This window comes from Radiomyces spectabilis (assembly GCF_025331425.1).
Source record: "Radiomyces spectabilis strain NRRL 2753 chromosome Unknown BYT42scaffold_3, whole genome shotgun sequence".
In the NCBI taxonomy this organism is placed as follows: domain Eukaryota; kingdom Fungi; phylum Mucoromycota; class Mucoromycetes; order Mucorales; family Radiomycetaceae; genus Radiomyces; species Radiomyces spectabilis.
In genome coordinates, this window is record NW_026251928.1 from 2245311 (window position 1) to 2259196 (window position 13886).

At 40.6% G+C, this 13886-nt stretch overlaps 3 protein-coding genes and 1 non-coding gene across 4 annotated transcripts; 2 read left to right on the forward strand and 2 right to left on the reverse strand.

Annotated features, from left to right (window-relative positions):
- Positions 1–1602: 1602 nt before the first annotated feature.
- Positions 1603–2900, reverse strand: BYT42DRAFT_611798 (G-protein beta subunit; the record flags this gene model as incomplete). Its single annotated transcript, XM_051571551.1, has 4 exons — positions 1603–1614; positions 1692–2136; positions 2225–2702; positions 2783–2900. 4 exons carry the CDS (start codon positions 2898–2900, stop codon positions 1603–1605), a joined length of 1053 nt encoding a protein of 350 aa, XP_051426604.1.
- A 1580-nt stretch (positions 2901–4480) lies between these two features.
- On the forward strand, positions 4481–7653 carry BYT42DRAFT_247106 (PINIT domain-containing protein). Its single transcript, XM_051562694.1, has 9 exons — positions 4481–4537; positions 4678–4743; positions 4818–5038; positions 5110–5333; positions 5410–5639; positions 5721–5834; positions 5888–5993; positions 6099–6163; positions 6243–7653. The coding sequence occupies exons 2-9, from the start codon at positions 4729–4731 to the stop codon at positions 7503–7505; spliced, it is 2238 nt and encodes a 745-aa protein (XP_051426605.1). The 5' UTR covers positions 4481–4537; positions 4678–4728; the 3' UTR covers positions 7506–7653.
- A 1696-nt stretch (positions 7654–9349) lies between these two features.
- Positions 9350–9423, forward strand: BYT42DRAFT_t41. The gene has a single exon. It is a non-coding gene; the product is annotated as a tRNA-Val (tRNA).
- A 1489-nt stretch (positions 9424–10912) lies between these two features.
- BYT42DRAFT_611800 (kinase-like domain-containing protein) lies at positions 10913–13665 on the reverse strand (the record flags this gene model as incomplete). Its single annotated transcript, XM_051571552.1, has 15 exons — positions 10913–11281; positions 11352–11635; positions 11705–11816; positions 11875–11939; positions 12004–12115; positions 12183–12294; positions 12363–12468; positions 12525–12643; positions 12708–12727; positions 12790–12901; positions 12967–12984; positions 13049–13131; positions 13204–13294; positions 13357–13498; positions 13581–13665. 15 exons carry the CDS (start codon positions 13663–13665, stop codon positions 10913–10915), a joined length of 1830 nt encoding a protein of 609 aa, XP_051426606.1.
- Between the last annotated feature and the right edge of the window lie 221 nt (positions 13666–13886).

Sequence of the window (13886 nt, forward strand, 5' to 3'; positions counted from 1 at the left end):
CCGTAGATCACATACTAAATATGTTTACTGCGCTTCATGGTGAAAACATCGATCAAAGATGAAAATTTGATCATATATCCATCTGAACATGGGCCTTGCGCTAAAACAATAATACTTTTGTTGACATAGTACAGAAGCAGTTAGTCGTACAAAGACTTCTGAATGTCTGCATGATTGCATAATTTCAAAATAGTAACTAAACTCTGGCCACGTCGTTTGATGAGGGTAGACGGTACTGAAGCCATGAAAATTTTGTCGCCAAAGGAGAATTATTTATGCGTCTTGAAAAGTTAGTCTTCATGTGCAGTATATTTCTAAAATGCCTTTTTACCAACCGGCCAACTCATTGAGTTTGCTGCTACTGAACGATTCCCAGCAAAAAACGTAAAAGCATATGTATCATCGGGACAGCAAAAACTTAAAATTGGGGCTACATGCGATCTTCGCAGCCCAACACAAGGTACGGTGCTTCAAATAAACGGCTGTTGTCTTTCTGAATGCATCAACTACTGTAAGACACATGATAGAATGTTTCTTCAATAGATATGGGCGTTACCTGATGGAAACCTTGGAAACGGTGATCCGCGTATTTTTAGCAAACCGTAACCTAATATTTCGCAGCGTACACAATCCAGGCTAACCAGAAATGTTTCAAAATTCTCACCGTTTCCTAGAACACCGCACAACATAACTTATCTGTCAGTGGAGATTTGCAGCTGATTGGGGGGTTCACGAGTATGGTGCCGATTACCGTAATGGAAATAAACAAAACAGTAGTGGTCTACTGTTTATTTTATTTTTTTGAGAAGCTGCATACAACGAAACACGATACTTTTTATAGTTAGCAAAGAAAGTGGCTCATTCTCTCTCTCGTCTTTGCCTAAATTTGGTGCCAACTAACCCTTTTTTTGACTCACGTTTTTGTGGAGAGTGCAAAATAGTCTCCCATTTGGCCAGCCCCCACAACAGATGATGTGGCTTTGCAATATCCGGCTAGAAAAGTGAATATGCTGTTTGATACGAAAAAGTAAGGGCAAACTAACCAAAGCGAACAAGTAGGAAGCAATATCATCAACGAGGAAAACTAACATATATAATCTTCCGCTACTACTCATCAAAAACGAGATAAAAACGGTAATTGTGAAAGACTATGCGCATCTTCCCCAAGTGAGTTTGACAAACATAGGTAAATATCAGATCCGCTTCTCGGCTCATATTTTTAAAGAGCTGTGGAAGAATTGGCGAATGAGCCTTAATATTCACTCATTGGCATTATGATGGGTTGCTTCCCTTCAATCATCTCCAGTTTTGCAACCAAATGTTCAAGTTACTCTTTTGATTGATGCATAGAGAGTCATATTTGCAGATGATATCGGAAAAATCTCAATGTGAGCGCATTCACAGCCTACTGCGATTATCATGCTGTGATCAACAAATAAAATTACCATCAGGTGGAATTCTATTTTCATTTTTACGGTGAATATGGAATAGAGATTATTACAACGGGCTGAGGATAGCTTCTATATACCTGTCAAAAGCAATTAGATTATTTTAGGTACGTCTGCTTCAAGAAAATACTAGTAAAAAAAACGAAGGATAGGTTTATGCCCAGATCTATAAAAAGAAAAACATCGAAAGAAATCTTGGTCAAAATTCAAATGCCAAAAGCGCAAAGTGCCTCTCCCTTTTACCTTGAGCAGATTATCCCAACTTCCTGTACATAATGCCATGCCGTCGCTCGCTACGCCAAGACAACTCACACGGTTGTCGTGACCACTGAGAACACCCACACGATCGCCGCGTAATGTATCCCATACATGGCAATGGTAATCATCGTATCCGCCAAAGAGTAAACGCCCAGATAATGAAAATGCAATCGACGTAATACCACAGAAAATTTGTTCATGTGTGAAAATGTTCAATTCGCGATCTGCACGTAGATCGAACAATCGACAGCTGGCATCGTCTGAACCTGTACCAATGGCATTACCGTCGGGGAAGAATTGTACGGCATTGATATCTGACTCGTGTCCTGTAAATGATTGAACGCATTTTTGGTTTCGAATATCCCATATTTTCGCTGTTGCATCGCATGCACCGGATACAAATAGATTCGGATTCACAGAAATGGATAAGCTTTTTTTTAATGCGTTAGTTGAAGAGAAATTGGATAAACGGATCGTTGGCCGTTTCTAAAGAGTGGCGGTTGTTTTTTCGTTCTTACCTCATTACATCGCCTGTATGATCTGTAAATTCGGCCGTTTTTACACCAGCATCAATGTCCCACAAACAGCAAGTGGTATCACCGCTTGATGTTAATATCTGACTGTCCGTTAAGAATCGGCAGCAGCTCAGGTAACCGGTATGACCTGTCAGTTCACGAGCGGGGCGGATCGGTCCGTCTCGGGTACGAAGGTTATATACTGAACAAATGTTATCAAGGCCTCCCGAAGCGACGAAATTTCCAGAAGGCGAGTATGCGCAAGTCATCACCCATGACGAACGAAGTGGAATTGCATATATTTTGTTCGTCGAATACGCATCCCATACTAGTAATTTGCCGTCTTGTGAAGCAGACACTAAATGTCGTTTATCCTTGGCCCATTGCATGGCGTAAATTTTCGCCAAATGGCCTTTCAATGTTCGTCGCACCTTCATTGTAAGACGAGGTAAGTTCTCTACTTGTGCTGCCGCTCTTGCCACTATATAAAGATGCATGTGTCTCAGTATAACCCATCGCGCATCAATGAATGCCCCATTTTAGCAAAGGAGTATACATTACGGGTAGTATCAGCCAAGGATTCTTTTTTCTGCTTTATTTTTTCTTTGAGTGACTCGGCTTCTCGCCTTGCTTCCGCAATGCGTTCCGCCATATCGTTATCGTTGGTATTATTGCTCATTAATTTCGAGACCGTCGTTGTGTGTGTATCAAAGGAGATAAAAGAAAAAAAAAAGATTCCCATGTATCCACTGCCTCATCAACTCCGATACAATGCTTATTTTCCGTCGTCATTCGTTTAGAAAATGACCGACCCAGTAGACAAACCTGACGGATACTTTCTTTTACCAAAGTTCATCATAAACTAAATAACAAATCATCATCAAGCGCGATAGTAGCAATGCACTGAGTGGGGTCTATTTGTGATAAAACTTGCGTATTTTTTTGTGATGGCGTCAATGGTTATGTACGCGATTACAAAGGGTCGACTGGATGATAGGAATACGTATGATAATGAAACTGAAAGGGGTGAGAGCAGTACAGACATTTAGTAAAAAGAAATGTTAGCATACTAATATGCACTTGAAGCAAGAGATGCGGAGCTTTTATCATTCGTTCCTTCACTTATTATTCTCAGACGCCTTAGTGGTGCCGTGGGGACCAAGTTAGAATGCCACCAACATGACACGGCGCTTTATGTATTGTCATTCACGTCTTATGAGCCAACAAGCTGCACTTTCGAACGTATCATCTTCACAACGAGTACTATGTCCTCTTAATTGTGTCAATGTTACACTAGACACTGTCTTAAGGTTACGATTTTCTCAATGATGCTGTGTCTCTTTCTAAAGAAATAATCAATACTACAAAGTCCAGTGTCCTATCCAAGGCCATCAGGACTGTCAACAGGTGTAAATATTTAATCTTGAAAATAAACCATCGTACTGCAATGCTATGTAGCTGATTATGATTAGTGTTGCCGCTAGCAATGCAAAGCAGTAAACGGGAAAAGAAAATTTGACTTTTGTAGATCGGTGGTACAGCATTTGTATCTTAGTTTGAGCCAAAGCTTAGAAACACGAGAAAATTGTTTAATCTTATCATAGTCCTCGTAAGGACAGCATATATTCAGACACCATCAGATACAGTATAAAAGCGATTCGTCGAAAATATAATAGAGTAAGCAGCAAACAGCATGCGTTTCAGAACAGTTGCTAATATCCAAACAATCAATGTCTAGGGATCTGACTCTGAGAATTGACCAACACATCATCGAATGTTGCGCTGCTGCTCTGGCGGGAGCATAATGCCAATCTCCCGCAAAAGCTTGTTATGTCGTTCATACAACTCCTTTCGAAAGCAGCAGTAGTGTAACCATCAAGAAAAACCGTCTCAAGTGTATTGGTATATGTTTCAGCGAGCTGTTCAGAACGTGATATGATTACAAAAGCTATTCCACCAAAGATTTTTTTTTGGGGGGGGGGGGGTTCAGCTTGCAACAAATAACAAACACCAATTGAAATCAAATGTATGTTATGTGGATAAGAAAAGCCTCTGAACCCGCTGGATTATCTGGACGACACGCAACATGATAGATAGGAACAGTAAAGTCAGGTGATGTTCGTCCTTCAAACGGTTCGTACGTAAAAATGCAGCAGATGCTTTCATTGGTTAAAAGGTCACTTGGCAGTCACATAGTGCCCTCTGGCATCTTTGATGCACCGGTCCTTTGAGTATTGTTGCAACAGTTTCTCTGTCCCAAACCGTCTTTCTTCTCAAGTAGAGGCTTTAATTCAGCCTATTGATAATCACGACAAGGTAAAAGCGATCGATGCCCATCATTTTCGAGTATGCAGCCGGACCCCAATATTCCATCGACCGTATAGACGGGGTTGTTACTTCTCGAGCCAACGCAATTCTTGAGATTTTAGATCGCTGACTTGATGATCATTCGTTAGATCGGTTCCAGCTTCAAGTCATTCTAAATAGCACTGAACAATTTGGAAGGAATGGATACGAACTCGGTGAGTAGTTTTGTGATGAATTTTACATAATATAAATCCGGTCTTGACGCTCGAAACTAACCGTTCATCTACAGCATCTAACGGTGATAGAACCTTTACTGACCCGACTTCGGGTGGTGGATCTGAAAGAGCTCATTCGTGAAATAAATGCTCAAGGATACCGTCTAACTATAACCGGAGTGAAGCACGCCCTTATTGATCGAGTATTGGAATTCTTCGAAAAACTCAACTTACAGCACAAGGAACGTGAGATCCAGACCGTTCTTCCATCTCTGAATAAGCATGCTGGGTTATTGTAAGTTATCTATTTGCCAGAAGCTTCTCTAGATAAATTACAAGCATTCAAATTTTTAATATGTTCTTTAGGGTCCATCATGTTTGCTATCAAAATCATCGATTTTACCGCATGATTGATTTACCGCACGAAGCATTAACGAACATGCATGCAAATGACGAGGCTCGGACCGATCCCAGTTCCTTATTACCAAAATCCACTTTGCTGCAATCACCCCCGTCCACAGCCATCCAGTACAAGGACAGTCCGTTTTATGAAATCAAGGAGAAGATAGCCGGCCCAAAATATTGTCCAAGTGAGTTATTTTGAATCAAAGAACTGAATGCCAAAAAAAAAAAAGAATCATGGAATTGATCTTGCTTGAATTTTAGAAGCGGTGAATTCTCGAAACTCGGCGTCGTTCGTTTTCAGTTTTAATAATGCTCAGCGATCACTTTTGAACGAAGCACCTGCCGACGATAATCGTCCCCTTTATCAAATCCGGTTTTTTTGTTCCGAGCATGCTTCCAATTTCCAGGGTGCGAATCTCAATACTAAGCATGTCATTGAATTTCCTGGCCTATGCGAGATCAAAGTAAATGGGCATATTATTCCTTCTTCGGTAAGTCTTGCACGGTTGAAACAGAACAAACCAGGTTCATTTTTCTAACGTTTTCTCCTTCTTGACTTTTCTGTGCTTTAGGCATATCGAGGGTTGAAAAATCGTCCTGGGACAGTAAATCCTCTGGATGTGACAAATATGATTTATATCGATCGAGCCAATCAACTGGAACTGACATATGCTAATACGGCAAGAGTAAGCACACATGTTTAATTCAAAGCGGGACTTGGACTAATGGTAAAGTATAGAATTTTGTTGCTACAGTTCAACTTGTCAAGCGACATCCCATTGCCTCTCTCATCAATCTTCTGAAGGAAAAACAGTGGCTATCAAAAGAGAATGTTTTGGCAAAGTGTTAGTATATGGAAAATGAAAAAAATCCAAGACAAAGAAGAAAAAATGTGCCGCTGGCCATCCCAGGCGTTTGCTAACAACTCTTCATTTTTTTTAAATAATTAGTGGAAGCGCAAAATGCAGATGATGACATTGTTCTTGATTCCGAGACGATTTCCACAAAGTGCCCAGTAAGTGACATCATTCTTATTTCGTATATTCGATGCTCTCATTGAGGTGCCTTGTCTGACGATTGGGTTTCTTCCTTAGCTTGGCTTTACACGTATCGTGACACCCTGTCGTCCTTCGGCTTGCCATCATATACAGTGTTTCGACGCCACCAACTTTTTGAGTATGAACGAACAGACGCCAACTTGGTCATGCCCCGTATGCTCGCGTAAACTGGAATCGTTTCAGGATTTGGTCGTGGATGGATATTTTGCAGACATATTGGCCAAAATGCCAAACGATGTTGAACGCGTACGGATTGAACCTGACGGTCAATTAAGGTTGCTTGATGAAGATCTGAAAGAGCTGCCTCCGAAAGTGGTAGGGGTTAAACGCGAGAATGATCACGAGGATGGTTACGATTTCCAGGCACCGAACGATGCTTCTGTCACTATTTTGGAGGATGATGGCACTGACGAAGACAGCAATTCAACGCATGCAGATGAAAGCATACGAAACGATAGCACACAACACAGTGATGGAACTGATGCACAACGACAGAAAACTGCAGATTCGCCATGGACCCCAGTAATCGAAAATCCAGTGTCAAGGCGAGCAGTTTCTGAAGTGATTGACTTGACCAGTGACGATGAAGAGGAGGCAAACCATGGTGTTTTACTGAACGCAGGACAGGTGCCAGAACTAGCGGGATCTTTCGGACAGTCAATGCCAGATTCATCTACGGCGGCACATCACAATTCAATACCTATCATATCTCCCTCGATAAGCAATTCGATCACTGATAAAGCAACGAAAATGTCACCCAGCGCTTCCATACTTCCTCCCCCATGTCCTTCCTCAATACCAGATCATTCATCGACGATTCGCAGTACCGTTTTGCCATCCTACTCACCTCAGCCATTGGAGTCCTCGTCATCATCATCTCTCAGTACGCACATGTCTTATTCCTCTCCAACACAATCCAGTACCAATCCCCCTGCGCACTCATCGATACCGGCGCAAGAAGGTTTCCCGTCATTCTCGTCGTCATTACCGTCATCTCCAGCGTCGACTTCCTCGTTACCTTTGGTCTCTGCGCACGATCTTTCACTTCCGTTGCCAACGAGTAATGGCATTATAACGACTTCATCCACGAGTGCGCCTACACTTCCATCCATTTCGACATCTTGGTTATCCGGAATAACTGACGCGCCTTTCAATTCATTGAGCGAATCTTCAGCAACGAATTCTAACCCATCATCATCTCCACCATCCGTTCATCCGTCGTTACAATCCTCCAATATCTTCCCGTCACCACCATCTATCGCGCAGCCTTATAATTCATCTATCCTGTACCAAAAATAACCTAGTTGCAAGAAAAATTGAAATTTTTTATTGTTATGTCAGTGTCGTGTCGGATTCCAAATGTAAAAATTATCTTATGCGGTCCCAGGCTAGACTTTATTCTCTTTTCAGTAATACAACAATCACAAGAAGTTCACACATGTTTTTGATAGTCATTCATCATTGTCTCTTCTTTCAGATCTTTTTATATGACTTTTTAAACAAAGGCAGATAAGTCAAACTTGTTGGTGATCGCAGGACAACGCTCTGGAGGATGCATAACTGAAGGTCGTGGTGCTGTGTCGGCTTTACCATCTGTCGATGTAATCGCGTAAATCAGTTAATCTTTTGGTCCTAAAAAAAATTGAGAAGTGAAATTATCATCATCGCAAGATCATTCTATGGCAAACCGACAAAAAGACTTCAACAACCACATACTGTAACCGTCGCCGAACTATTTCAATATCTTCTCCAGAGCTCGTCTAATACCATGCGCTCTCTTATCCACTTAGCATACAAACACCCATCATCTATATTAATAGATTTGTATCAAATTGATCTTGTGAAAATCCATTTCTTGTCCTGTTCCTGTTCCGATCGTGATCCTGTCTGCTTTCTCGTTTTTTCCTGTTTTACAACGTTTGCTTTTTAATCTAAACTTGCTCCCATTACACCTAATATAACATAGGTTCGGAAAATACTCTAAAAATATTCATAAGTATTTAATTTGATACTCGAAAAATAATCGGAAAATCCCTGATTTTTTACAAATTTGAGTATCCAAATATTCGAATATTTTTGGAGTACTTTCCAAATATTTTTTTTCCTAAGATGATATATGCTTCGTGATATACCGAGTATGCTTAATAACGTCCTATGTGGATCATCAAACCATGTCCTTGAGCTTATCCTTTATTCAGAGATGGTCGATATTCAACCATTGACTCAATTATATTTTCCTAAGCATTTTTTTTGCGTGTGTTTCTTATTTTTTTTTTATTCTTTTCATGTTACCGAAGTCCCTTTTATCTTCAGAAAAGCACAATCATCTTTTATATCAGGACATCGACGGTTTGAAAATTATATTGTTACAGGGTCTTTTCAGATTGATATTCCTTAGGTGTAACTTTTCTGAAGGTAAAAAGGACTTCGGTAACATAAAAAGAATAAAAAAAAATAAGAAACACACGCAAAAAAAATGCTTAGGAAAATATAATTGAGTCAATGGTTGAATATCGACCATCTCTGAATAAAGGATAAGCTCAAGGACATGGTTTGATGATCCATATAGGACATTGTTAACGAAAATTCTCCTTCGTGGCTGTGATCGCCGATTTCATTCTGCTGCCCTGATTTTTTCTCAGATCCTCTTTTGATTTCCTGCAGCAATGTTTGGTTTATCACCTGCCGACGTTCCGTTTTTCCATTAACCGAAGTACCGTTTTCCATTAGCGGATATACTCTTCTCCAATAACCGAACCATCATTTCCATTGACCGATCCACCAAAACCATAGCTAGAAAATAGAGTATCTTTATTGATATAAATATTTCGATCCGAAATAAAGCAGTGAATGACATGCCAATTACTTTACCAGACGAACTTTACGATCTGATACATATCGTTTCCTCATATAGCAGGTGCTCAAAGACAACAACCTGAAACTTATCTACTTACTGCAACATTACAATCGCCTTACCAACCAGCCCCGAAAAAAAACCTTACAACGCTATTCACCAAACGCACCATCAGACCAAACGACGATATAGAAAAATTAAGCTGCCCTAAAAAACAATGTGTGACTGTTATGTGACTGGCCTTTTGTTTTTTGCACGAATAAATGTTACAACACAACTATAAAAACAAGATTCCTTGGTGTAGTTGGTTATCACGTCTGTCTAACACACAGACGGTCGCCAGTTCGAATCTGGCAGGAATCAATTTTTGAAATTTTTGGACGGCGGAGCTGAAATAATTCTGGTCCAATAGGAGCGCGTGTTTTCTTATTTTTATTTTTTTCAAAAAAAAAAATTCAATAGGTGCAACCGAAAATGTGTGTAAATCAGATACTGTAGTTCAAGTGTAAAGAAAGGGAAAAGGTGCATGCATAGCCGGGGCCGTTTCTGATGGCATGAATCAACGTTGAAAATAAAGGAACAGCAAAGAAAAATAATATGGTCATCGTCATTCACCTAAAAAGAGAAGTTTACTGCGTATTCTTTTCTCTTTTTTTAAGAACAATAGAGTAAGTCAGTTACGCGACTACATGAGCCACGATGAGATGCTTTGATTGGTACTTTACTAAGAAGATGATGGCTTATATTGGAGGTAAGGGATGGAAGGTCAAAAGAGGAAGCAGAGCGGTGCAATTAGGTTGGAAAGACTGTTTCGAGCGTACAAGAAATTTGTCAGAACAACATACAGAAGGCGTTCCTAACAAGAAAAATATCGGTCATATGATGAAAACCTTGTGTCATTGCGGTAGTTCGACGTTCGCCAAACATTACATGTAGGCAAATATGGGCTTGACATAATACCAAAAAGCTAACTAGCAGTGGAAAAGAAAAGCGGTAGCGAAACCATTGCAAGGTAAACCTAATAAATTGGCGGCATGGTTGCACTTGAGACAATGGACAAGGAAGAAAAAAGGGCTACGACTACATATCACAGCAAGAGTTCGCAAACAAGGAAGCCACATTAAATAATCCATCTATTATTCTGGCGCTATAAAGATCGTATCGCAAATATTCAATGCGCTTCTTGATGGACCAGAGCCGCGTTATAATATCTCTTTAACCGCAACGGATTACTAAGAAATCATCAGCCGTATACTTGCAGTGGCAAGCAGTCAATCACCGGACAATAAACTTGAAAGAGCAGGTGCAATTCAAACCACTGAATGCCTCGAGGTTCTTTCCGAGTTCATGACAAGACCCAAGTGAGTAACCTGAGTAGTCGCATGGAGCAATGATGCGATGAACTGCTTACTGAAAGTCAGTGATCGGTAATCATTGACTGCTGCCAAAGTCAAAATTGACCAGCTTTAGCCTGCTTTTTCGAGCCCTCTGCATCCAGCATCATTGTCTGGTCTTTTAAAATCCCATTTCTTCGTTTATGCCTCCCGCCAAAACCTGCTTATCTACAACCATCTGTGACATTTTAGCAAACTCTTCGCTTATCCGCCTTTAATCCGTTCACCATTCGCAGCCTTTCCGTTGTTCTTCTTATATCTATTCAATGAAGAAAAATGAACAAAGAATCCACTCAGGTTCAACGTCATAACAGATAAAAGCCTTCTACTTTGGTACAATACAGCACGATATCTGTTCGTAATGATTTGTATTCAGAAAGCGGGGAAGGATACAGATTGCAATTAAAAAAAAAAAAAAAGAGTAAGGCAGAAAGGAAGGAATCAACTATACAATATCATTACACAATGTCAGTAATCAACTTGCTGCAAACATCGAGAAACGGGTACACGCTCGGAGTATGTTCTATTGTGTTCTTTTCATCCACTATCCAGTCTCCCAGACGAATTGTACCGTCCTTCTGATCAGAAAACTGCAACTGTTCCAGAGACTGAAGATTGCGTTTCATACTTTCTTCCAGCGAAGAAAACGGAGGATGTCCAAGATTGCCTGCGCCAGTTCCTGATTTGGATGATTCAACGCTCTTGAAATCCACCAGGTAGCTGTTGTTATCGAGTTTGTACAGTTGAAGGTCGAACTTCACGACAAGGTTTAGTCTTTCATAGCGGTAACGGCACCTTAAATGGTACATGTCAATATTTCTCCACTCCTACAATACATTAACAGCCGGAATTAATGCTTTGCGCAAATTAGGACATTTTCCTGTATATAAATCTTACCATGCCAACGTTTTGTAATGATCGGTAGATTTCCAGCATCACTTCCCATGCCGGACATTTGCTTCGAATACCAAAGTGCCATTTTGTGCGTGATTTCGATGGTCGTTTCTGAGTTGCCGAGGTCGTAGAAAGATGTCGTGGATGACCCGATCGGCTACTGGTAGAGTTGCCGCGGTTCAGAGACGCAGGTGGAACCATGGCTCCCGGTGGTGGTGTGCTTGACATAGGGGCTATCGGTTGAGCATTCGATGCGGACGCTCGGGAAGATGATCGTTCACGGCCTGCTATCAACAGTGGGTCGCATCAGTTGAAGATGATCACAACCACTATATCAGCATGTGGCATATGCGTACCTGGTACATGAATATCGGAGTTTGGTAAACTAGAGCTGAGAACATTAATGGAGGATGCAATATCATTGTGCGAATCATCTGTTGGCTCTTGATGGATTGATTGCACTCGATCCTATAGGCCAAAAAAATCAGCCAACCCCAGTATCCCTTTGGTAAATAACCCATCTTACCTCAAAAGTGGAATTCCAAGGCGGTGGCGATGTCGCAAAAAAGCTTTGGATATCGTTGTTTTCAGCTATGACACGGTGTGGTTAAATGAGGCAATTTCTTACTTGCGTTTTCGTTTTCACCCTACTTACAATCCCTTAATAGTCTCTTATGATCAATGACCAATTGATAGGCAACTTTAAATTGATTATTCTCAGGTTCTTGTAGAGCTCTGTGGATGACTTCGCTAGGATAGTTCATTTTCTTTGAATTTGGGGTAAGACAGATTATCACACAAAAAAAGAGCCATGTATGCTCATCTTTCACTAACCTTGCTTAACTCGTCAATAATATCATCATCAATAGGTAGGCAACTGTCTGCTTCTGTATTTGGTAATGGGCGAAGGTATGCCGGCAAATTTGTGTTGAACCATGGATTTTGTCTGTCCTCTCCAAGGTTAAAATGTCGCCAAGGAAATACGAAAGAGAAGCACCTCCGAATACTACATACCTTATTTCTTGTATACTGATGCGTTTCATAGGATCGACGACAAGCATGGAGGTTAAAAGATATTTTGTTTCAGGGCTTAAAAAGGACGGCATGGTATAGATGCCACCTGTGGTTGTACACTGGTTAGGATTGCCTAACCACAAACTTGCTTCCACAACGTACCATTGATTTTTTTGAACAGTGTCGGAATATATTCGTCGTCAAAGGGCAAACGGCCGCACAGCATGACATAGAGGATAACACCGCAACTCCAAACGTCGACTTCGGGTCCTGCATATAATCTGGCCATGAAAAACGATCAGTATGACAAAACGTCGATTTGCTTCTTCTTTCGTCAATGCTTACTTTCCAGAAATCACTTCAGGCTGCCCTCAGATCAATTTATGAATTAGACATATTATCACTGTGTTTGCATTTTTCCACTTACAGCTGCATAGTTTGGACTGCCACAACTTGTTTTCAGAAAGTCACCATCCGTCATGATATTCGATAAACCAAAGTCGGCGATTTTTACGTTGTTATTGCTATCTAGCAGCAGACTGCACCAAAGAAGAAAAAAGTCAGCAATTTGATAAATGGTAAAATAATCTTCGAAGAAACGCACTTTTCTGGTTTTAGATCTCTACATAAGCCAAAGTATTAGATGTAATGTTGGAAGACACCCAAGAACGGGGAGGTTAATTTACCTGTGAACGATTTTATGACGGTGACAGTATTCGACAGCGCATATGATTTGTTGAAAAAATCGTCGAGCATCGTCTTCTGCCATCTTTGGAGAATAATTGATAAGCGGAGATAAGCATCAACAGATCATGACTGAACGGTCGGGTCGTTAATGTACCTTTCCTTTCTCCACAATATAGTTGAACAGTTCTTTGCCTGCATATTCAATAACCATGATTATATCTGTTGGAGTGGTAATAACTTCATATCTATCGATGGTCATTCAACTGTCAGAATGGTGCATGTGTTCGATGGCGCCTCATTCACTTACAGCTTGATAATATGGGGATGTCGTAACAGCTTTAGGTATTGAATTTCACGTTTGACTCTGCCGCCCATATCCAAGCTAGCGATCTTCTTTCGGTTGATAATTTTGAGAGCGACTTTTTGTCCTGTAATTGCGTGAACGGCAACTGTATGCAATTGAAAAAGTGGAAGAATGAGTTTTACGTTATTGAGCGACGTTTTTTGCAACGTGGTTTATGAATGGCCTACGTTTGACTTTGCCGAATGAGCCTGTGCCAATGGTTTTGATAATATGGTATTGGCCGATACGCATTCTGCTGTTATTGATCGACATTATGAGCAAGTGTAAAAGTGACTTGAGCCTATTAAAGACAAGATAAAAAAAAAGAAAAGTTATGGAAAGAAAGAAAAGAGAAAAACGTCACCGTGTCTTGTTTTGGAAATTCACTTCACCCATTGTGAGTGGCCTCCATTTTTCCCAATGTTGCGCGTGACTGAGTTTCAATAAATAAACTCCCAGATTGATGATCAACCGCTGCCTTGATTATGCGACCA

Bases quoted from the DNA above. Each gene is read 5' to 3' on its own strand.
- BYT42DRAFT_247106 (XM_051562694.1), top strand. The intron at 5,039-5,109 runs GTAAGTTATCTA...TATGTTCTTTAG, and splicing joins AATAAGCATGCTGGGTTATT to GGTCCATCATGTTTGCTATC. The intron at 5,640-5,720 runs GTAAGTCTTGCA...TCTGTGCTTTAG, and splicing joins GGCATATTATTCCTTCTTCG to GCATATCGAGGGTTGAAAAA.